The 23,534-nt window shown below is 46.8% G+C and overlaps 1 protein-coding gene across 2 annotated transcripts in view; it reads right to left on the bottom strand.

Annotated features, from left to right (window-relative positions):
- TBCK (TBC1 domain containing kinase) overlaps nucleotides 1–23,534 on the bottom strand; it is a 1,319,282-nt gene that overhangs the window by 788,906 nt on the left and 506,842 nt on the right. For both annotated transcript variants that reach the window (XM_069241253.1, XM_069241261.1), the window contains one exon: nucleotides 16,100–16,226. In XM_069241253.1, coding sequence (XP_069097354.1) covers nucleotides 16,100–16,226 — 127 coding nt within the window. The remainder of the gene's footprint in view (nucleotides 1–16,099; nucleotides 16,227–23,534) is intronic.

Genomic DNA, 23,534 nt, shown 5'->3' with positions numbered 1-23,534 from the left:
CAGGCAGCAGGGCAACAAGCAGGAGAGCAGCACATCCAGAAAAGCAGTCCAGGTGAGTCCTTTGGGCAGCTCTGCAGTCGTTCTGACAGAGTCCAGGTGTAGATCCAGAAGTGTCTGATTTAGTGGGGTCACATACCCAGTATATATACCCAAAAGTGCCTTTCAAGTGGAGGACACTTCTATGAGTGAATATGAAGACCACAAGTTCCCCTTTTCAATCCAGCCCTATCTTCCTGCAGCCATGTGGGGGTTATCAGTCCTTTGTGTGAGGACAGGCCACTGGCCTTTGAAGTGTAAGAGAGAGCCCCTCCACCCTTCCTGCCCAGGGAAACCCATCTGTATGCAGGTGCATGCAGATGCAACTGAGTGTCCTGTGTTTATGGCTGTCTGGGTGGAATGCACAAGATGAGCTGTCAACAGCACAGACCAGATGTAGATTGGAGACAGGCTGTGAAGCACAGATGGCAGTAAGTGCAGAGAAATACATACTTTCTAAAAGACGCATTTCTGAAATAGTAATGCAAAATCCAACTTCACCAGTAAGTATGATTTCTTACTACTATTCCAACCATACCAAATATGACAAATCTATTCCTCTCAGATCAGAAATTCACACTTAAAAGCATGTAAAAGAAACTCTAATGCTGGCCTATGAGAGGAGCAGGCTTCACAATAGTGAAGAACGACTTTGGGGGGGTTTCACTACCAGGACATGTAAAACGTATAAGTACATGTCCTGTCTTTTATTTACATAGCACCCGGCCCTATGGGTTACCTAGGGCCTACCTTAGGGGTGACTTACATGGAAGCAAAGGGGATTTAGGAATTGGCAAGTAGTTTTAAATGCCAAGTCGAAGTGGCAGTGAAACTGCACACACAGGCCTAGCAATGGCAGACCTGAGACATGGTTAAGGGACTACTTATGTGGGTGGCACAATCAGTGCTGCAGCCCCACTAGTAGCATTTAATTTACAGGCCCTGAGCACATGAGGTACACTTTACTAGGGACTTAGAGGTAAATGAAATATGCCAATTGTGTATGAGCCAATGTTACCATGTTTAGGGGGGAGAGCACAAGCACTTCAGCACTGGACAGCTGTGGTAAAAGTGTGCAGAGTCATAAAACCAGCAAAAATTAGATCAGACAAGGAGGAGGAGGAAGGGAAAAATTGGGGGTGACCCTTCAGAGAGGGCCATTTTCCAACAGGTGGCTACAGTAGGATCCACTGCCACTGACCTCGATGTCAAGGGTGTAGCTACCAATAGTGTAGCCCAGATGCAAAGCCCCAATGTCAGGGGCATAGCTATCAATAGTGCAGCCCAGGCAACTAAGAAGCCCACTGCACCCCAATAATAGCTCACTTCTTCAAAATCATAGAACAGGCCCATTTTACTTAGTTCCATTGGAGCCCCGGGCACCCTTGCTAAGTCACTGCCTGATTTCTCTGCAATTGATCCTGATGCCACTGGATTTGTGCTCTTTACAGATTGGCAAATGCTAGCAACTTGAAGATGCCCCCTCCAAATTCACTGGCTCCCAGACCAAAATCTGTGGAGAAGTCAAAGAAGAGATAAGACCCATGGATCAGGTAGGCATCACTTGCAACTGAAGTAGCTCAAGAGCGAATGCCTGAGGTTTCTGTTTTGAACTGTAAGTGATAATATTTTAAGGACAGACTGAAGTCTTCAATCTGGCTTGAAATAATAGCCCTGGATGGAGGAGGTAACCATATGTCATTTAGGAAGATCTTTTGGAATAGGTACTGAGTCTGAAGAAACAGACATAGTGATACATTTATCTGAGAAGAGAAGGAAATTGTTTGCGTTTATGGCACCAATGGTAAAGTGACTCTTTCCCTTGAAGGGTACAACCCAAGGAAGAAGTCAGTCACCTTTGGAAAAGATCCAGAGATTTAAACTCCCACAGCTTCACTCAATTCTCACTGATCACCTGGAGTACACTAGGTTACAAAGTTTACTAGAAGTTGTATCATGCTTGGCTCCCAGACATCAGCCTGTTGTCTCAGTAGTCAATAGCAGGTAGTGTGAAGAGATCTATGGTCATGAAGTGTCCCATCTGCAGTCACCGGGCAATTCACATTCTACAGGGCAGATGCTAGTATCCACACTACCCTGAATCCACTGACGATCAAGCAAATTACATATATGCTGGCCGGCATTAGATAGGGAGAAGGGAGAGAAAAACAATGTATATCTTTTCTTACTGTAGGACTGAACCTGCACTGCAGAGGTGTTGATATATACAAAAACAGGGCCAGACTGGGAACCCAGAGTAGCCCTGGCAAATTTTGTCAGACCAGCGACTGAACTGTGCATAGAGAGCGAGTGCAACAAGCGATACTCACCACTATAAAAGGAGTTGGGGAGCTTCACCCAAAACTTCGGTAAAAAAGTTTTCAAAAATTGTGCATTCGACAAAACATTTTTTCATTACAATTCAATTGTATTAGCTTTTAAATCATAGTAAATGATCACCTTACAGTGCACCTGGATACAACAAATTTTGTTGGGGCCCTTCAATGATTTCCTCATCACCCTCCAACAGTGCCCCTCATCTCTCCATAGCCCCTCTCTCACATGTATTTCATTTGTACTACAGCACCTCATACCGGTGAGCACATTAAATACAGTTCTGTGATCTGCATGGTACACGTTCTCTGCAGCAGGCACATCAACACATCTCACTACTTTAGATTAGTCAAAACTGCCAATAGACAAAACTCCAGTCTCTCTCCAGCAGGAAGATAAATCACCAGAGATATTACCCTTGACACTTTTATTGTTGCTTGAAAAGTGCTAGATATAGGACGAGCGTGAGAACCGTGTAATTATGCTTGCCAGGCCTGTCTATTTTGGTACTGGAGGCTGATATTACAGCACTGTTGTAAAAATGGCCCCCAGTGACAAAACCAGCCCTTCGCCTTTCCAGCCTCCCAAGAAAACGCCCGATGCATGATACGACCAGTCCGTCCTTGTACAAAAAGAAAAAAATCTTATAGTATTTGGCCAATGATATAACTGATCACTATTTCTACTATAACATCTGATATATACCATGTGGCAATCTATGGATAACTCACTCTCCATAGTTGCTGATAACTCTGTTTTCCTAGAGCTGAAAGATATAAAGAATCTTTGTAATTAAAATGTTAACCCTGTAACCATCCCTTCTTAGCTTGTAGCACTGTAGATTCAAATGCTTTGCATGCTTCTGCCATTGAGTGTTGGGTACAAAGGTTTGCAACTTGTTTTTGTTCGAGTAATTTTTCAATAACGAGATCTGTAGTGACTCCTCCCTAAGCCTGCAATGCACCAGTACAAATACTCCACCTCAGATTATTTTCCCATCCAGGTGAGTAATGTTAGCAGTGTAGTAAGAATACAATGATGGGGGGCGTGGTCTGGCCACCGACTTGAATAGCCGCCTGAGAGATGAGCTCTGCGCGCCGGGTCGAGTCAGGCCTGTGAGGGGGGGGGCCACCTCCTGTCGAGAGTCTCCCCCGCCATCCCCGAGAGCCCTGGGGTGACGGACTTCATTGCCGGGGGGCCGGAGGAGCACAGCGGTCCCTTCGGCCGCTTTCAATTGGAGGCCGACCGCGGCCTAGGGAGACGTGCTGAGCCGCGGTCTCAATTAGAAGATGGCCAGACGGGAGCTGCGTCTGAGCTGGCGACCAGGAGCGTCTCTCCCTGGTCGCGCATGCCGACTGGATCCTCACCCCTGCCGTGCTGAACTGGCTGACATGAGGGGGAGGTAAAGAGTAAATGCTCTCCCCCTCTTTCATTGTGTGGATGGAGAATTCCTACCGCAAGGTCATCGCAGGCCCCACTTGGCATCTTGGTCCGATTGGAGGTCCACATCCGGACTTCACGCGCTGCCATCAATAACTACGCACCCTACCTTGATGAGTGCGAGAGGGGCGCTTTGCCTCGCTTGGACTCCCCCGGGCGGCAACGGGGACCGGCGCTAGGGGCCCAGACGGGCAGGGTCCTTTCCTCATGAGACTGGGCTTCTAGCCTTAGAGAGACACCTACTGGTTGTCGCTAGAGGGGTGCCTGAGGTCGCAGTTGGCCAGGCTCATAGGAGCTCCTTTATGGAACAGCTGCATCTTCATCTTCATCTTCGCTTCCCCTGCTTTGGATTTGGTTTAGTGCCTGGAGTTGGGCCCACTCTGAGGCCAGACTGCCTCTGACACCCCTGAGAGTGGGGATTGCCACCTGACTTTCTGTGGATGATGTGGGAGCGCATCCTTGCACTGCAGCCTATTCCTGTTGGTGCCTACTCCCCTTATCGAGGATTATATCTTTTTCGGGTCCCCCAATGCTTGGCTGATTACCCCAGACGGCGCCGGAGGTCCTGATGATTGCGCCACACATACCTCCGCTCCTTCAGCGGGACCCGGGTTCAGCAGTTGCGTCTTACCTTGGTGATTCCTCCCTGGGAACTTTTCCTCTCTGGGGCGATGCCAAGCGGGAAGCCCTCCAGCTAGCACTCTCGCCAATTATTATTCTCCAAAGCCATCGCACAACCTAAAAACATGGCGGCACAGACGGCGCCTTCATGCCCCACGTCCTTACCGGCACCGCTCCGCCCAATGGAGGCTACAGACCATATACTGCAGGAGATTGCCGCGGAGGGCGCCGTTTGGAGGTAATGGATGCAAAAATCTCTGACCTAACGGTGGCCTCTACCTCTATATGGGCGGACATCGTCCCTTGTTAGTGGAGGACCGGGACGCGGTGTTGCCTGACCAGGAGGCAGAGCTAAGATCGCTCCGTGCGAAGGTCACTGACCTGAAGGATAGGAGTCGCAGACAGCCTAGCTTCCCACCCAATGGACATTGCTGCCACGCACCCAGACCCAGATAGCTTTGCTGCTGGAGATCTTTCCTCGAATCCCCATCGTCTCAATCACATCACATCGCACAGCCTTGCGTAAGAGAGGCAGGGTCTACGATCGCACCCTTAAATCACAGGAGGGTCGTGATCATGCCCTTCAAGCGGTGATAGACCACCCCTTAAAACCAACGTCTGACGAACACGCATAAGGTTGTCCCACACGGTGTCTCGAGGTCTTTTAGGTCTATACCCGCCAGTGGGCATTTCTTCAATGGACAGCTAAGTGTTATGTTGGACCTTCGTTCTTGCAATCATTGTTTTTCTTCTTTGTGGGGAGGGACCAGGTGGGGGTTTGGGTTTGCTTTCATGCTTGGCCCAAGTTTGCTGTGGTGTGTGTTTGTCTTTGGTTTACAATCTTTTACGCGGCTAGCCTCCATGCGCTTCTGATTTTGATTGTGACCATTTTGCTTCCCTGAGTGCAATAGTCTAGTAAGAACTCTACAGTAGGCTATTGCGGTATCGTTTCCGGGTTGTGCGGTATGTTTTGGGATGCACTGTGCCTGGCGCTCATTACACTTTCTGTGAGGAACCGATTGCATTACACACCCCGTCTGCCTGGCCCCGGACCATGGGAGGAGATTCCACCAACAAATACCCCCAGTTCTCCTTAGTTAATCCCCCCCTCAGTGCCCTTTCCCCCACCTATTCTGTGGATATATGCTCACGGGGGCCACTGCGGGACACGGTCCCAGTGGAGTCCCATTAACCCACTTATTTAGGGTTCCGGGGAGGCTTGTACACCCTCTTCTTGTTCTATCCTCCCTCATGCCTCAATCTGCTGGGATGTTCCAGGGGCCCTGGTCCTGTAACCTTTATCCTCACTATGTGTCCCTTTCTCGGAAGCCCCCCTCTCTCCTATCAGGCACTACTCAGGAAGTACTGGGCGAATGTCCTGGTCCCCACGGTCTTGCAGCTCTCGTTCCACCCTCCACCGCTTTCAGTGCTGACTGCCGAGCTTATCTTGGTCCCTCTGGGTGGGGTCTGGTGGCACAGCGGGTACTATGCTGGGATAACTGAGTTCCTACCCTCGCTTTTAGTGTCTCCTATCTACCTACGCTATCATCCTCTTCTAGTTATGTCCCTGGTTGGTCCCGGTCACTCCCTACCCTTTTCTATCCCAGGCTCTCCTTGTCCCAATACATATCGGCCAGCTTCAGTGATTGGTGGAGCCTCTTGGTGATCCGCCCAGGCTGCACATCTATCCCTTTGTCCCCCTCCCCCCTACCCCTGGCTCGCCCGGTGCGGGGATCCTACAGGTTCCAACATGCAGCATAGCAGGACCCTTAGCGGCGCGATATCTTCTCGCGTGTTGTTGTTCTCGTTCTCTTTCACCATCCCTTTTATTTCCCCTATCTTTTCCTTTGTCTTTTTTTTTTTTTAGTCTGTTTGTTTTCAAGTTTCCTCTTTCTATTTCGGGGCATTGATTTTTGCCCCTTTATTCTCCTTATCCTTTTCACACCTTATATTTTCTCCCCTCCTTCCTCTCCTGTCTACTAGACTCCTTCTCATTCGGTGGCCGAGGATCCCTCCTTCTATCCCCCCGTCTGAATAGATCTTTATCACGTTTCACAATGGGGTCGACGACTCCACTTACAGTTCTCTCCTGGAAGGTGCACGGTATGACACACTACATCAAGTGACAAAAAATCCTCTCTTATCTCCGGTCTAAAAGAACTGACATTGCTTTATTACAGGAAACACATCTCTCCCCATCGGAATCTGAAAAACTCCAACGGGATTGGGTGGGCAGGGTACTCTTCAGCCGAACGCCATCTGTGCACAGTGAGGCACAGGGCTCAGGGTGGAGGAGTGTGGTCGCTATACTTATACGCCGTTCAGACTTCTTAAGTCATGGTGCGACCCAGGGCGTGTTACGTCCTCGTCAAGCTTGTCTTAGGCTCTTCTACAATTTGTGTTGGGGCTATATATGCACCCACGGGCTCCAAACTCTCCTTTTTCCTCTCTCTTAACCGCCTGTTGATCGAGATTGACGCCTCTCAGTACCTGTTGGGCAGGGACTGGAACCTGGTGCAGGATACCATCCTGGACTGATCAAGCGATCTTGATTCAGGCAAAAACGCGGATCGGGCCCTCCTACGAGACATTATATCTGATCATGGTCTGTTAGATCATTGCCGCCTATCCCACCCAGCTGATAAAGAATGCACCTTTGTTTCTCCGGTCCACTGGACTCAATCCCGCTTGGACTACTTTCTGATCAGTCCGCGATTATTGCAGTCGGTTCGAACGTCTGACATTCTCCCGACCGCCTTATCTGATCATTCCCCGGTACTGATGGCCCTGGAACTAGGTAGGGCCTCTCCTGGTCGCAAGCCCTGGCGCCTCCCAAACCCCAGATATAGAAACCCGAAGGGTAAAGAACAACTTAGATCCCATGTCGCTACGTATCTGCAGAATAATAAAGGCTCGGTCACCTCGCCACAGCTACTATGGGCGGCGGCGAAGGCAACGATTAGAGGGCAATTAATGAGGGATGCAGCCATATCCAATGCTCAAAGGAGGGATCAACAGTGCAAGTTGGAAGACTATATAGCGCAGACCACCCGGGAATACACCCGAACACCTACTGTACCCGTCCATCGTCGCCTGGAACTAGCTAAAATGGAGCTCAACTCCCTTTATACATCGCGAGCGGAATATGCCTTACAGCGACTGACAGGTTGCCATTATGAACATGGAGAGAAGGTGGGTCGTTTGTTAGCCGCTCAACTTCGTCAAAGAGAGGCAGAGATGGCTATCCCAGCTCTCTGCAGAACCGGCGGGCACGTTCATTACCCATCCACAGGATATAGCGGAGGAGTTTGGGCATTTTTACCAGACGCTGTACCCTCCGGAAGTGATTGCAGATGCTGATCGTCTGGATGCCTTCCTCCAGAAGGCAAATATACCATGCCTTTCGGATGAAGGTAGAGCACTCAGAGGGTGACATCAGCAGGGAGGAGATACAACAGGCAATAGCTAATTTACCGTACCACAAGGCCCCTGGGGAAGATGGGTTCACATCAGAATTCTATAAATGGTCAGGTGCGGATACTGTAGATGCCCTCTATGAGGCGTTTCAGGGGGGCGATCAGACGGGTTCTTTATATCCTCTCTCTAACAAGGCATCCATTGTTGTCCTGCCCAAGCCAGGTAAGGATCCTCTCCTTTGTAGTAGCTATCATCCCATATCACTCCTCAATGGAGATCTCAAGATTCTAGGAGGGATCCTAGCGGCCCATCTTAAAAAGGTAATTCCTGCTTTGGTCCACTTCACCTAAGTTGGCTTTGTACCGGGTTGTTCATAGAGGAATCATCTTCGCACGTTACTCCATGCTATTTGGACAGCCCGGGATTAACCTGAGGAGGCCTGGCCCTTTCATTGGATGCCGAGAAGGCATTTGATCGAATAGAATGGTGGTATCTTTTCGAGGTGTTGAAACGTTTTGGTCTTGGACCTAGATTTATTAATAAAGTGCGCATGCTCTACGACTCCCCGTCAGCTCAGGTAAATTGCGGTGGGTTCTTCTCGGAGGCCTTCTCAGTTAACAGAGGGACGCGTCAAGGCTGTCCTCTTTCCCCGTTACTATTTCTCCTAGCCGTACAACCCTTAGCGGCAACAATCCAAAACTCGGATCTCATCTCCGGGATATCAATTTACAGTGACATTTCCACCATTTACATATATGCGGATGACATCTTACTTACTCTCACTGATCTGTTCAGCTCCCTCACAGCCCTCAAAGATATTTTCTCGGAGGTCGAGCTCCTCTCGGGCTACCGTATCAACTGGGATAAGAGCAAAGCGCTACCTCTCTCCCCAGGAACTCTACGTTCTTCAGTTCAGGGACTCCCGGTTAAGTGGAAACAATCTCATCTTCGTTATTTGGGCATCGACATTAACAGAGGCCTACACAAAATGGTGGCGGACAATCTGGACCCACTACTTATCAGTATGAAAAAGGATTTTGAGAAATGGTCCCATCTGGGTCTCTCAATGTGTGGCAGGGTACAGGCAGTACGTATGGTGACCTTGCCACGGTTTTTGTATGTCCTGGGAATGCAACCTTTACGGATACCCTTGTTGCTCCTTCGGGAGATAGATCGTCGTGTTCGTACATTCGTTTGGGGGTCTATGCGTCCTCGGCTGCCTAGAGCCACCTTACTTGCCCGACGGGAGTATGGGGGTCTGAGCCTCCCCTCAGTGAAACATTATGCTTTAGCACTACATCTCTCACAGATAATCCCAGGGGTAAAGGCTCTGTGTGAAAATAGAGCAGATGCTTTTGTGCCCAGCGTCGGGACTCCAGGTTCTCTATGCGACAGATCAGTCATCCCAACGTACCACCAATCCCATGATTGGGGCCATGCGTAATGCATGGTGACAGGCACACTGTTTATTAAAGGTGGACTCCCAGATTCATAATAGGGCACCAGTATGGGGCAATAAGTGCCTCCGGATCGGGGGACAGACTATGCTCTGGAGGGAGTGGCATTCAAAGGGCCTTGAGAGGGTGGATCAATTTCTAACAGGGGACAGGCTGAAGTCAGTCTTAGGGACTCAGAGAGGAATTCGGTCTCCCCGAACATCATTTGTGGCTTTTTCTTCAGATCAGACACTGTCTGGTGAGTCGACTGGGGAACCCCACCTGGCGCCTTCCTCAGTCCCAGATACTCCATTTCCTAGAAACTTGGGGCCAACTGAGGGGGGCTGTATCGGGATTACAAGCATTGCTTAATCGGCACCTCATCTCACTTCCCCTCCTCCTTTCCCTTAGAAGCAAATGGCAGACGCGCCTGCAGATCGAATACGAATTAGAGGACTGGGCAGACATCATTGAGGCCAGGGACTGTGGGGCACGGGAGGCTCGTTTAAAATTCAGCTTTTTTAAAACTTTACATGATTGGTACTGGACTCCCCAGAAACTGCGCACTGCAGGATTATTGCCCCATGCCTCCTGCTGGAGATGCCCTGACACCTGCTGTGACTTGCCACACATCTTTCACAACTGCTCGGCCATTCAGCCTTTCTGGCGATCAGTGGGAGACACCCTCAGGGACGTACTTCCCTTACCGCCCTCCCTCCCCCCCTCCCTTCTATTGCTGCACAATACTGGAGAGCTCTGTGATCGTTCCCGACCACAACGTCGATTAATGCACACAGCTCTGGCCACGGCTAAGGTATGTATTCTCAGGCATTGGCGTGCGGCAACTGTCCCCTCGCATGGGGAATGGTTCACTGCAATGTACCAGGCTGCTTCCCACGAGCGACTCATATATGATTTACAGGATAGAGCGGACGTCTTTCTCTGAATGTGGTCACCCTTCCTCTCAGGACCGACGGACTGAATGATCAGTCCGGGGATTGCGACGCATTCAATCGAGCTGGATTACCTTTACCCGGTGTGTCCACTATTAGATATCAGTGCATTGTTGTTTATTTCCTTGCTCTGTCCGCTTCTGGCCTCAGCTCAGCGTCAGCACCCTGCCTCCCGTACCCTCTATTCCATTCTCCCCATCAGTGTCTTTTCTTTTCTCTCTCGACCACTACCTCCCTCATTATCATCACTTATAACTCTGTTCTTATTCTCGCATACGTCTTTGTTCTCTCTCTTCTTTCAATTCTCTTTACTCTCTCTCGTGTTCCCCTAATCCTTCTATATTTAACGGATATCTTCTCTTCCTTTTGTCCTTCACAGTTTTTCCTCCTTCTCCTTTTGTTTATTCTGGATTGAGTTTCTTTTTATGTGCTCTTTCTGTTACATTTATTCCTCCTTCTTCAGATCCTCCCTCTAATGCTAATATTCCATCCACACAAATCCATACTGTTGCCCAGCGCTGCTTATTCTCCTTGACCGCGTTATACCTAACGGAATACCATCTCCTTTTCATTCATCCCCTCCTCTGTCCCCATTGAGCCATACCAGCAGATCGGGCCACATTCCCCCCGATGCCCCCACCCCCTTGCTTCCAGTAAGCAAGTCCTGCCTGATGGCTCGACAGCCCTATGGTGCTGACCTCCCCCCATATCTTGTTATCCGAGTGTGACACACTGGTGGTCTCCATCTTCTTACCCTGCACCCATTCCAAGAGTACTTGAGCTTTGGTCCACCTAAGGAGAGGGGGCAAGTGGAATAATTGGTGTGTTAGTTTGTTAGAACTGTTAGAAAGCAAGTCTATTTAATGAATCTATGGAGAGACAGGGAGATGTACGCTACTGTGATATTGCTGCACTGCCTCATTGCTATGTTATTTATTAGATGTCTCAGTATTATTGTATTACAACCAGATGTTAATATATCAGTATACCAGCGTGCTCTAGTGTTCCTCAGTGCCCTATGTTTGTATTGTTCCTTTAGTTCAGATACAGACATGCAATATCAGTGATTTTTCAGTTGTTATCATATTTATGTTTGTCACTGTTTCTTATTCTGCTAATTCTTTGTACCTAGCGGGATGTTCTCAGTTTTTCACAGTGTATTGTGTGCGGTTGCTCTGATGGTGGATTATTTACCTTTGTCTGTTGTTATGCTATATAGAAATAAAAAATTATAACACAAAATAAAGAATACAATAATGAGCTTTCTGAAGGGATAGCTATAGAGTGATTTTGGATCATTACTTATATTCATGGAGGAGTAGGGAGGCATCTGATTGTACGGCACTACAAGCAGATGGGTGCAGGTTAAGTAATATTTTCCTATCATACCACAAGTGGCTGTAGATACATGACCTGCATGCATTGCTTAGACTGTAAAGTAGTAGCCATAAGCAGTGGCTAGTGAGCAGATTAAGAAAATGTATGGATCAAAGTTCTTAAAACTGTTTGGCCATAAAAGAACTCACGATGGGTCTGTATATCCACACAGTTGTGTTTGGTGAATGTTTGTGATGGTGACTATGTGGCACAAGTGTCTGCAAAGGGAATATTCAATAGGAAAGAACATTCCACTTTCTTGCGCGTAGATTGTGCTCTAGGTGCTTAGCCTTAGCATAACATGTCTCAATATATCACTTCCCTAGGAAACAGGGGTTCCTAAGTGAGGTATGCAAAATCAACATATAATTGTTTCATTTTGCAGATGGACATTGCTCTATCAATATAGTACATTAATACTTTCTTGACATTAGGCTTAGGTAAAGCCCTCTCTGCCTAGCCTCTGTGCGGACAGAAGATGCACAACTCTATTATTTGGTTCATATGCAAAGAGGAAACCACGCTTGATCCAAATTTGGGGTTTGTTCTTGAAAGCGCTCTATTTCTGTGAACTTGGTTAAAAGGCCTTTGCACCGTTAGTGCTTGCAGCTCACTGACCCTCCTCAGAGAGGCGGTAGTGACTAGGAAGGCAACTTTCCAAAACAAGAACTATATATCTCAAGAATGTAATGGTTGAAAAGGAGGAGTCATCATATCTTCTTATACCTATATTCAGGTTCCAGGCTGGAAGCAGAGTGGCCCTTGGAGGAATAACTCTTAAGAGCCCCCCTCGATGAAGCCCTTAGCCACAGAAATTTTTAAAAAACAGAAATGTTCTCTGATCTGCATGTAAGTTGCCACTGCAGATAAATGTAAACGAAGTGAATGCCAATCTAGCTTTCTCCACATGCAATAAATAGCAAATATTTTCTTTATCCGATGTGGTAAGTATTTGTTGCTTAAACGGAACATGATTTCCACTTTATAAAACAGCATACATGTGTTGTGATTTAATGTGCATTGCAATTCGCATACTCTTTTCTGAGCGTTAAAGGTAACCGTACTGACACCTTTGGTGCCAAATTGCTAGATTCAGCTGCCTGATGTCTGAGTTTACCCTGCGCTTAGTCAGAAAATCTGTTCACCTCCTCTTTTGAAGGGTGAGGTTGGGGCAAAGACTGCAGGCAGGGTGATAGATTTTTTAACATTGTAAGGAGGTTACAAATTTAGGCAAGAAGGACACCCCGATTTAAAACAACAATTTTTCTGAAAAAAAGGTGGTGTACGGAGGTTGCACTGACAGTGCTTAAAGTTCACTCACTCAACCACCTGAAGTAATAACCATGAGGAAGATAGTGAATTCAATTCTTGCATAAAATTCATGAAAAGTACATGAAACAATTTCCACCAATTGTTAAAAGTAGACATAACAAAACACTACACAACAAACGGAATACACTTTGTAAGTACACATTTCACCAATGGTTAGTTGGACTTCAATTAGTTCTAAAATAAAAATGATTAAAAATCATTCACAAATGTTACTATTCATGCAGGTGCCGGTGGGTCAAATGCATTGCACATTATCCTAAAATGACGGGTTACATATCGGAGGGAACTCGAACATAGAGAAAGATCATCTTCAAAGTCAAGAGACGGAGTAAACAGCTATGCATGAGTTCATAGGGCCAGAACATGAGAAACCTTAGGACCAAATTAAAGTCCACTGTGGCATCCCAAACAGCTTGGTACGAAACCTTCGAAGCCTTCCATAAACCTCACCACAACAGGTGATTTAAATGATGGTTGGTGCTGCAAAAAGTGGAAAGACTCAAAAGACTTTAATAGTGCCCATTGTTAGTCTTTACTGAGCCAAAGACGAAATTAATGACAACACCTGTAAAGGGCCAATCCCAATCTTACAGATACCACACCAAGTGACACATCTATCCTAACGTAAATGGACTTTGTGAAAGGGTGGTTAGTCGCGAGGATGAAGCTCACCACTTCAGCCAGCACATCACATGCAGTCAACCTTTGTCCCTCAACCTCCACACATGGAGGTGTACATTGCACAGGGTCAGGCTCAGGACCATCAGTGCTGATGCAACAGAAGATTATCTCGAAGTGACACAGAAGTCATTGGTAGCACACCCTCCTGGACCAATCTGGAGCCACTATGAGATAGGACTGGAAAACATACAGGAGTCCAGTGTTTCATTTCAGCTGGAATGCATCTCCTCTACTGAGAGTTCTCACAGAAACTCATAGCACAAAACAGTTGGGAAAAAAGATCTACCCAGGGTTTGCCCTACTGTTGGAAGATGTCCTGCCCCACCTTGGGAAGCAGACACCATTCTCATGATATACCAGATACCGCCTGCTTAGCTATGCATTCAAGGATTCTACAATGTGGTTTGTGCTCTGAGAAATGCCCTGATGCTCAAACCATCTACAGAGGTGCATAGCCTCTTGGCACAGGACCCCACCACTTCACCTTGCTTTTTGTAGTACCTCATGGCAGAATTGTCTGTGAGAACCTGCAGTAGCTTCCCCTTGGTGGATGGAAGGGAATCCTTCAGAACCAGACAAATGCCCTGCAACCCAAGCAGGCTGATGTGGAGCCAGGCGTCGATCCGAAATCAAAGTCCTCTGATCTCCATCTCCCCCAGACACCCTCCCAACCCAGTTGTGACATTACCATCACCACCATAGACTCCTGATGGGGAAGGGAGCGGGGTCTGTGACTGGACCAACTGCTTTTCAGCAGGCACAACTGCAAAACGAAAATCTGGATGGCATAAATTACAATGGTGCTAATCCCACTGTAACTTCAGATTCCAATACAGAGCCTCCATGTGCCACCTGTTGTAGTCAGCCAGGAAGATGCAGGAGGCCTAAAAGCCTCAGAGCTGCTCTCATCCAGGAACGAGGCTAAAACATCCGGATCATAGCCCAAATGTCTTGGACTTGTCAGAGAAGAGGGTAGGCCTTGAACTGCAGGATCTGCAAATAATTAGGTGTTACTTTAGCTTGCTGATCATGACCCCAAACAATTACAAGAGATTCACCATTGTCTGGAGGTGGTCTATGATTCACTAAGACGAGCCTGCCTTCAACAACCAGTCATGAAGGCAGGGGAAAACTCCCAACGTTCAAAGGTGTGCCTCAACTACCACCATCACGATCATCAATACTCGAGGGGCACCAAATGGGAGCACCACAAACTGAAAATGCTCGTGGAGGACCTAGAACCGCAGGCAAGGTCTGTGGGACTCCAGGATGACAACATGTAAATACATGTCCTGAGGATCCAAAGACACCATCCAGTAGCTTAAGTCCAGAGTAGCCAAGATCTGGGCTTGCATGAGAAATCCTATCCACCATACAATGGGGGTGCAGCACTATGTGCAAAGTAAAGCAGCTTAATGGTTGTTGCTATGGGGGAAGAGAACTAGGACTGGGGGGACTGGTGCCCCTGCTGGCCTATGTGCTGCCTGTCTGACCCATGTCCCCAGCCTTGAAAGAAATGGGGTGACTGCTGCAGCAGTTGGGGTGACTGTTGCTATGACCCAGCCTCTGAATTTTCTAAAATGACAGGGAACTGCTTGGCAGGGGTCACGAGACCCAGGGAGTGACCAGGGCTCTCCTGTCCTTAAAATGCTCAAGGGCAGATAATCTTTTCCACAAAAAAGAAGTGAGCCATCAAAGGGCATATCAATTACAGAGGTTTGCACATCTCAAAACAACCCTAAGGAACACATTAATGCGCGGTGGTGAAGCACAATGCTTGAGCCAACCGCCCTTCCCAGGCAATAAATGGTAACAAGGCCAGCATTATAAACGAACTGTCTGACCCAGACAGGCCCAAAGGTCTGCAGACAAAAGCCACTCTCACTCAAAATAGGCACACTTTAGGTGTCCCTCTTACACAAGAGTCTAGCTACGAGATAAAAAAAACTGGGCACCTTCAGTGGGCTTACGTGAGTTTCAAGCTTATGGGGGGAACAGACAGGGTAGTCCAGAAAAGAGAAAGGCAGGGCTGCACAGCTTCACAAAGCCATATAGAGGACTTCCGTACCTATTGCTTCTACAGCAATCATCCAGGAGCCTTTTCAACGAGATAATGGATAGCTAATGCAAGAGCTGATCACAGATTCACATGAACCATATCTGTCTTAACCCCACTGAATTCAGAGCGTAGGAGAGTGTAGCACTACAACTGTATAATTGACTACCAGCTTGACAGATTTTAAATAAACATATCATTGACATAACAAATCTTGATTTATTGGGCATACTCAAAATATATTACTGAATCACCACTGAACCAATATAAGACATTATTTTGGGCCACTCTGAAAACCAATCATTTGCAAATCAGATAAATAGGATCCCCAAAGACAGCAATGTTTTAGTGAACAATGGATATTTTAGCCATATATGTTAAGAGTTAATAAAATACATTCAAATAAGTCAGATTACCTTGCCAGTACACCAGGTCAGGGTGGGAAACAACCCAAGCTTTCAAAACCCTTCTGAATTTTGCATGACCCTCGGGTGACGACAGCAACTCATCATACTGATGGCAACGGGGGATATCAACTTCAATCTTCAGTAAAATAAAGTACAGAAAGAACATCAAACAAGAGTGAGTCAAAATTATCATGGTGAAACGATTATGGCAAATTATGCTCGACTTTACAGTGCCACCCCAAGAATGTAGTCATACCAAAAATACAACCTTTAACACACCTATATCAATTAGTCTCTGAAACACATCTCATTTCAGGGTTAATCAAGTAATACCAGGGTGAGAGTGATAGAGTGGGGGGTAACGAAGTAAAGATAGTGCTTCAACTTATGAATTGTTACCTTTTAACTTGGTATCAAGAAGCTATGTTTGAGTTTTCTTACTTGCTAAGCTTTGGATGCTAGATATATGATAAAAAAAAGATCAATTCCGACCTGGGAGTAGGTAGGAATTCTGGAGGCATGCGCTCTAGGTCAAATGCAATCCTGAGACCACCTCAATGGCTAAACAGAAAATAGTTTTAGGGATACAAGGTATAAAGCCTACTCTAGTCGGGTTATATACTGTCCAGATCAGGCAGAAAGCCAACAAACAACAGGTTTGACAAATAGTAATGCCCTACAAAGACGATTCAGGCTAAACTGTCAAAAAGAAAGAGTACCTGCTAGCCTATCTAAGATAAGGGATAGGATCTCTTTTGACACTTCAACTGTCAGATGTTCAACTGAACACCCATTAAAAGGAGCATACAGTAACAGCGATCCTTTTCGCACTGCAAAGCTAATTTCCAAAAGAAACTGAAGAGATGAAACCTCTAAAGTACAGACATAAAAATAACAATCAGCATCCTAATTACCTCTTACTATATACATTCAACCGCAATAAACAAAGTTTAGATGCTAACTGTAAGGTTTACCCCATCTCTAGTGACATGCGGATGGCTATTTCCAGAATGATGCATCAGCCACTGAGCTACAATGTCAGACTCTTCATACCTAGCTTTTTAAAAGCCGCAAGCAGTGTAGCATTGAAAAAAAAAAAAAACAGGCTGGAAAATAAGGTACCCCTCTTTCAAAAGAACTGAAGTCACTGCAACATTTATCAATGCCCAAACAGGGAATTGTAATGGAAATAACAGTACTCACGGTAACCATGCAGATGATGTTTGGAAAAAAAATGAAAAAACAACGCATTTCACTTACACGAATGGGGGAAAGGGGTTTGGTGGTTTTTGAGTTTTAGTTACCTGAGATTCGTTACATCACCTTACTTCCTATTTATAACTTATGTTTAGAGCTATTACTCAAAACCTAAATAATTCAATGGTTGTCATTATTCAGTCATGAACTTCAGTTTCTAAAACAGCTATTTCTCTAAATAATGCCAAGTCAACCACTGCATGATGTGATTTAAAAAATAAACCTTCTTGTATATCACAGACTCCTTACGAGTAGATATATTTTTTGAGATTGCATGGCAATGCTCATTAATAATAAATACAGTCCACCTCTTTGGTCACGGTCTAATAGTTAAGAATTATTTGATTTCTTTCTCGAGATCTGACCCAAGTATACAACACCCTGAAGTTTAGAAGTCATCCTATTATTTTATGAATGTTATGCCATTTTAACATCTAATCTGCATGACTTGTCATCACAGTGTCCAGGCACGTGTCCCTTATATTTCCTCGCTCTCTGAGCCTCTATCAACTCTGGCTTTAAAAAAAATGCAAAGATTCACAATCAACGCTCTTGTGTTGCCAATGACCACACGTACGTAGGTGTAAAAGCGATTACCTTTTTATTGGAGGTAGGGCAGTGATCTCGACTTTATTCATGCAGCAGCCCCTGGCGAACGCAGAACAGGAAGTGAGAGGCGCAGTCATGTCGACTTCTAGACCTCAATTGCCCTTGCCCTTGAGAGTCTAGCAAAACCCAGCACAACCAAGGTGCGGCGGTACCCACTAAAGCCAAGAGGAAAGAACTGAGCACTTAGACACAATTAATTGTACCATGAATAATTGTCCCTTCTGAGACATGGTACATAACTACTTTCCTAGTTTTCGGCAGTCCTACAGCGGGCACCTTTTTCTTAACTGAATCATGTGGTTTGTTAATGTTAAATCGCTATCTCTATTAATGCGGCTAATTTCAAAATTCTCGGTGTCTGCCTGCTCCTTTCACTCATTCCCTCTTTTTCGGGTCTTTATAAATTACGTTTTAGCAGCGAAAGCTATCAGTTCTGTCCTTAGGAGGGACTGTTCAGCCCTCATATATTGGAGATTGTCATTATTTCAGCACAAACAACTCATGTGGTTGAATCGCACTTTAAATTAAAAGAATAGTTTTGGGTGGCTAATAACTTTAGTTCTGTTAATGAAGCTGCAGGGAACTGTCCAAAAATATTGTACGTTACACTGGGCTTGGTTTTACAACAAATATATTTCACACCGAAAGTCAGATAGGATATTTTTTGTTCTACATCAGTGTTCGAATTAAAAACTTTAAAATGCACTGTAAATGTGACGCAATTTGAAAATGGGGGCTAAAAATGAAGTTGTTATACGGCGCTTGATTTGTGGAGCAGAGGATGTTATTGACAAATGGTGGCCTCAATTAAATCACTGGTCTGCGCTGACAGAAAGAGAGCAGGCATTAGGAGCCAAACAGTTAAAGGTGTGTGCCAGAGTATAGCATGCGGCTTCATCTTTTAGAAATAAAATCAAATTTAGAAAAGCTCCAGCCTTGCAATTAAACTTAAAATTTCGATTTTTTTATATGTTTTTAAGTATTAAATCAACGATTCCACGTGATTATTTGTTTAATACACATTTGTTTCTGTATTTTGATGTATTGTTTCAAGTTTAGAAGAGAAGAGGAGGCAGTAAGTTCCTGTTTAAAGACTGTGGCCCTGAAATGTTCCAGGATGCGTTGGGCTTTTGCGAAGTCAGAGAGAATACCCACTGTGATGAACTAAGATTACGAGTAACCATTCCTTCTTCATAAGGTGATTCTCTCCAGTATTCATAAGAGGTATATCACGGTAGAAAGCTAACTCAAACTTTAAAGTCATAATATCGGCCACAATGGGAATTCTCATGATAATAAATTGTGAAGCAAAGCATCAGTCTAGGAGTCCGATTCAAAATAATACTGCAAAGGTATGGATCAACTTCCAAGCAGCAGCTTTACAAATGCCAAAGATAACGACATTTCAACTGACAGCAGCATTAGATGGATTTTGTTTGTGTTGAGTGGTCCCTAGGGTTTCCAGGTAACTGTCTATTTGCTTTCAATGGTTCCACAATAGGTAGCAAAACGAGAGGCAATCCTGTTCAAAAGAGGTTAAGCCTGTTTGAAATGCTCCATTCACCTACCTTTCATGGCAACATCATTGAAAAAGCAATCTATGTTCAACTCCAAGATCATATCAGTACTAACCATCTCCTGCTCAACTACCAGTCTGCTTGCAGCTCATACTGCGGCATGAAGACAGCCACCTTAAACATCAGAGGATGTTCTCTTAACCACAGACAAAAATGGCCCATGCCTCCTGACATTACTGCAGACTAAAGGCCCTGCGCAGTGCGATGTTGGCTGCCTTTGGGAGGGTTGGCCACAGGGCCCGGCTGCAGGCCAAAGGCCGTGCGCAAAGCGTGGTGTAGCCATGCACTGCATTGCTAATTACCCCACATATTAGATCGCTTAAGACATCTTCTAAGACATCACTGATAATATCACTGTAACATTTGCAGTGAAATTATTGATGAGAAAACATTGCATGGTGGGAGTGAGAAAGTTATCTTAGTGAACAAGTTATAGATACTTGAGATAACTATAACTGGAGAATTTCAGTGTTTTTGTTTTTAATTAGGAGTTTAAAACGTTATGTAGTTACTGAACATTTCACATAACTATAACTTTACTCTAACCTTTGGTTTCTTCAGTGAATATATCTACACCATAAAGGAAGGCTGTGTACTCTTTGTACAGTATGGGAAGCCTGAGCTTGATCAGTGAAAGTAAAAGTAAAAGCTTCTGGTCAAAATGAAACACTTTCAGCTCCAACATATTTTTTTTTTTTTACTGGGAACTATAATTCTTTAATCAATCAATCAATCAAATATTTGTAAAGCGTGCTACTCATCCGCTGGGGTCTCAAGGCACTGGGGGGGGGGGGGGGGGGGGGAGGGAAGGATTGCTACTGCTCGAATAACCAGGTCTTGAGGCGTTTCCTGAAGGTCAGGAGGTCCTGGGTCTGACGAAGGTGGGTGGGGAAGGTGTTCCAGGTCTTGGCAGTGAGGTGGGAGAAGGATCTGCCGCCGGCTGTAGTTGGATGTATGCGACGGATGGCGGCGAGGAGCAAAGTTGGCAGGTGGGAGTGTGGAAGGTGAGTCGCTTGTTGAGGTAGGCCGGGCCTGTGTTGTGAAGAGCTTTGTGAGCGTGGATAAGGAGTTTGAAGGTGATCTTCTTGGTGACAGGGAGCCAGTGCGGGTCTCTGAGGTGGGATGAGATGTGGGCGCAGCGTGGGATGTTGAGGATGAGGCGTGCGGAGGCGTTCTGTATACGTTGTAGTTTCTTCTGGAGCTTGGCTGTGGTTCCTGCGAAGAGAGCATTGCCATAGTCCAGTCTGCTGCTGACGAGAGCGTGGGTGACCGTCCTTCTTGTTTCGGTGGGGATCCATCTGAAGATCTTGTGAAGCATGCAGAGGGTGTTAAAGCAGGAAGATGAGGCGGCGTTGACTTGCTGGGTCATGGTGAGCGATGAGTCTAGGATGAAGCATAGATTGCGTTTGTGGGTGGTGGGTGTTGGTGCGGTTCCTAGGGTGGCTGGCCACCAGGAGTCTTCCCATGCGGAGCGGTTGGAGCCGAGGATGAGGCTCTCTGTCTTGTCTGAGTTAAGTTTGAGGCTGCTCTTCTCCATCCAGGTGGCAATTGCCTGGAGTCTGTTGTGGAGGTTGGTTTTGACGGTGGCGGGGTCCTTGGTGAGTGAGAGGATCAGCTGGGTATTGTGGGCGTTGGAGACAATGTTAAGGTTTTGAGATCAGACGATGTTGGCGAGCGGTGTCATGTAGATGTTAAAAAGAGTTGGTGTAAGGAAATGGCTCCTTGTTGCAGTTACCCCCCACTTTTTGCCTGATACTGACTTGACTGAGAAGTGTGCTGGGACCATGCTAACCAGGCCCCAGCACCAGTGTTCTTTCACCTAAAATGTACCATTGTTTCCACAACTGGCACACCTCTGGCACACAGATAAGTCCCTTGTAAAAGGTAGCAGTGGTACCAAGGGCCCTGTGACCAGGGAAGGTCCCTAAGGGGTGAAGCATATGTTGTGCCACCCTAAGGGACCTCTCACCTAACACATGCACACTGCCATTGTAGATGGTGTGTGTTGGTGAGGAGAAAAAGGCAAAGTCAACATGGCATCCCCCTCAGGATGCAATGCCCACAAAATACTGCCTGTGACATAGGTAAGTCACCCCTTTAGCAGGGTGCACTATACCACAGGTGAGGGCATAGCTGCATGAGCAATATGCCCCTACAGTGTCTAAGTCCATTCTTAGACATTGTAAGTACAGGTGTGGCCATATTAAGTATATGGTCTGGGAGTTTGTCAAAAACGAACTCCACAGCTCCATAATGGCTACACTGAATACTGGGAAGTTTGGTATCAAACTTCTCAGAATAATAAACCCACACTGATGCCAGTGTTGGATTTATTAAAAAATGCACACAGAGGGCATCTCTGCCCCCTGTATTTTACTCAATTGTTCAGTGCAGGACTGACTGGTCTGTGCCAGCCTGCTGCTGAGAGAGGAGATTCTGACCCCATGTGGTGAGGGCCTTTGTGCCCTCTGAGGCCAGAAACAAAGCCTGCTCTGGGTGGAGGTGCTTCACACCTCCCCCCTGCAGGAACTGTAACACCTAGCAGTGAGCCTCAAAGGCTCAGACTTCGTGTTACAATGACCCAGGGCACTCCAGCTAGTGGAGATGTCCACCCCCTGGACACAGACCCCACTTTTGGCGGCAAGGCCAGGGGAGATAATGAGAAAAACAAGGAGGAGTCACCCACCAGTCAGGACAGCCCCTAACGTGTCCTGAGCTGAGGTGACCCCTGCCTTTAGAAATCCTCCATCTTGGTTTTGGAGGATTCCCCTAATAGGAATAGGGATGTGCCCCCCTCCCCTCAGGGAGGAGGCACAAAGAGGGTGTAGCCACCACAGTAGTCATTGGCTACTGCCCTCCCAGACCTAAACACACCCCTAAATTCAGTATTTAGGGGCTCCCCAGAACCTAGGAAACTAGATTCCTGCAACTTGAAGAAAGAAGAAGGACTGCTGGCCTACAGGCCTGCAGAGAAGGAGGAAGACAACAACTGATTTGGCCCCAGCCCTAGCGCCCTGTCTCCAACTTCGAAAACCTGCTCCAGCGACACATCCTACAGGGACCAGCGACCTCTGAAGCCTCAGAGGACTGCCCTGGACTACAGGACCAGAAACTCTTGTAAACAGCCGCCCTGTGCAAAACCTGCAACTTCTTTGCAACAAAGAAGCAACTTCCAAAGACTTCACGTTTCCCGCCGGAAGCGTGAGAATTCACACACTGCACCCGACGCCCCTGGCTCGACCTGCAGAAAACCAACACCTCAGGGAGGACTCCCCGGCGGCTGCGAGCCCGTGAGTAACCAGTGATGACCCCCCTGAGCCCCCATAGCAACGCCAGCAGAGAGAATCCAGAGGCTCCCCCTGACCGCGACTGCCTGTAACAAGGGAACCAACACTGCACCCGCAGCCCCCAGGACTTGAAGGAACCAAACTTTAGTGCAAGAGCGACCCCCAGGCGACCCTCTACTTAGCCCAGGAGGTGGCTGTCCCGAGAACCCCCCGTGCCTGCCTGCAACGCTAGAGTGACCCCCGGTCCCTTCATTGTTTTCAATCTAAAACCAGACGCCTGCTTTGCTCACTACACGCGGCCGCCCCTGTGCCGCTGAGGGTGTACTTTGTGTGCCTTCTAGTGTCCCCCCCGGTGCTCTACAAAACCCCACTGGTCTGCCCTCCGAGGATCTGCCCTCCGAGGACGCAGGTACTTACCTGCTGGCAGACTGGAACCGGAGCACCCCTGTTCTCCATAGGTGTCTTTGTGTTTTGGGCACCTCTTTGACCTCTGCACCTGACCAGCCCTGAGCTGCTGGTGTGGTAACTTTGGGGTTGCCTTGAACCCCCAACTGTGGGCTGCCTATGCCCCAGGACTGAGACTTGTAAGTGTTTTACTTACCTCCTAATCTAAACTTTACTTACCTCCCCCAGGAACTGTTGATTTTTGCACTGTGTCCACTTTGAAAATAGCTTATTGCCATTTTTACAAAGACTGTATGAGAGATTGCTTTG

This window comes from Pleurodeles waltl, chromosome 1_2 (genome assembly GCF_031143425.1).
Source record: "Pleurodeles waltl isolate 20211129_DDA chromosome 1_2, aPleWal1.hap1.20221129, whole genome shotgun sequence".
NCBI classification, from domain to species: domain Eukaryota; kingdom Metazoa; phylum Chordata; class Amphibia; order Caudata; family Salamandridae; genus Pleurodeles; species Pleurodeles waltl.
Note: the sequence above shows the minus strand (reverse complement) of the source record. Positions and strands in the feature narration are given on the sequence as shown.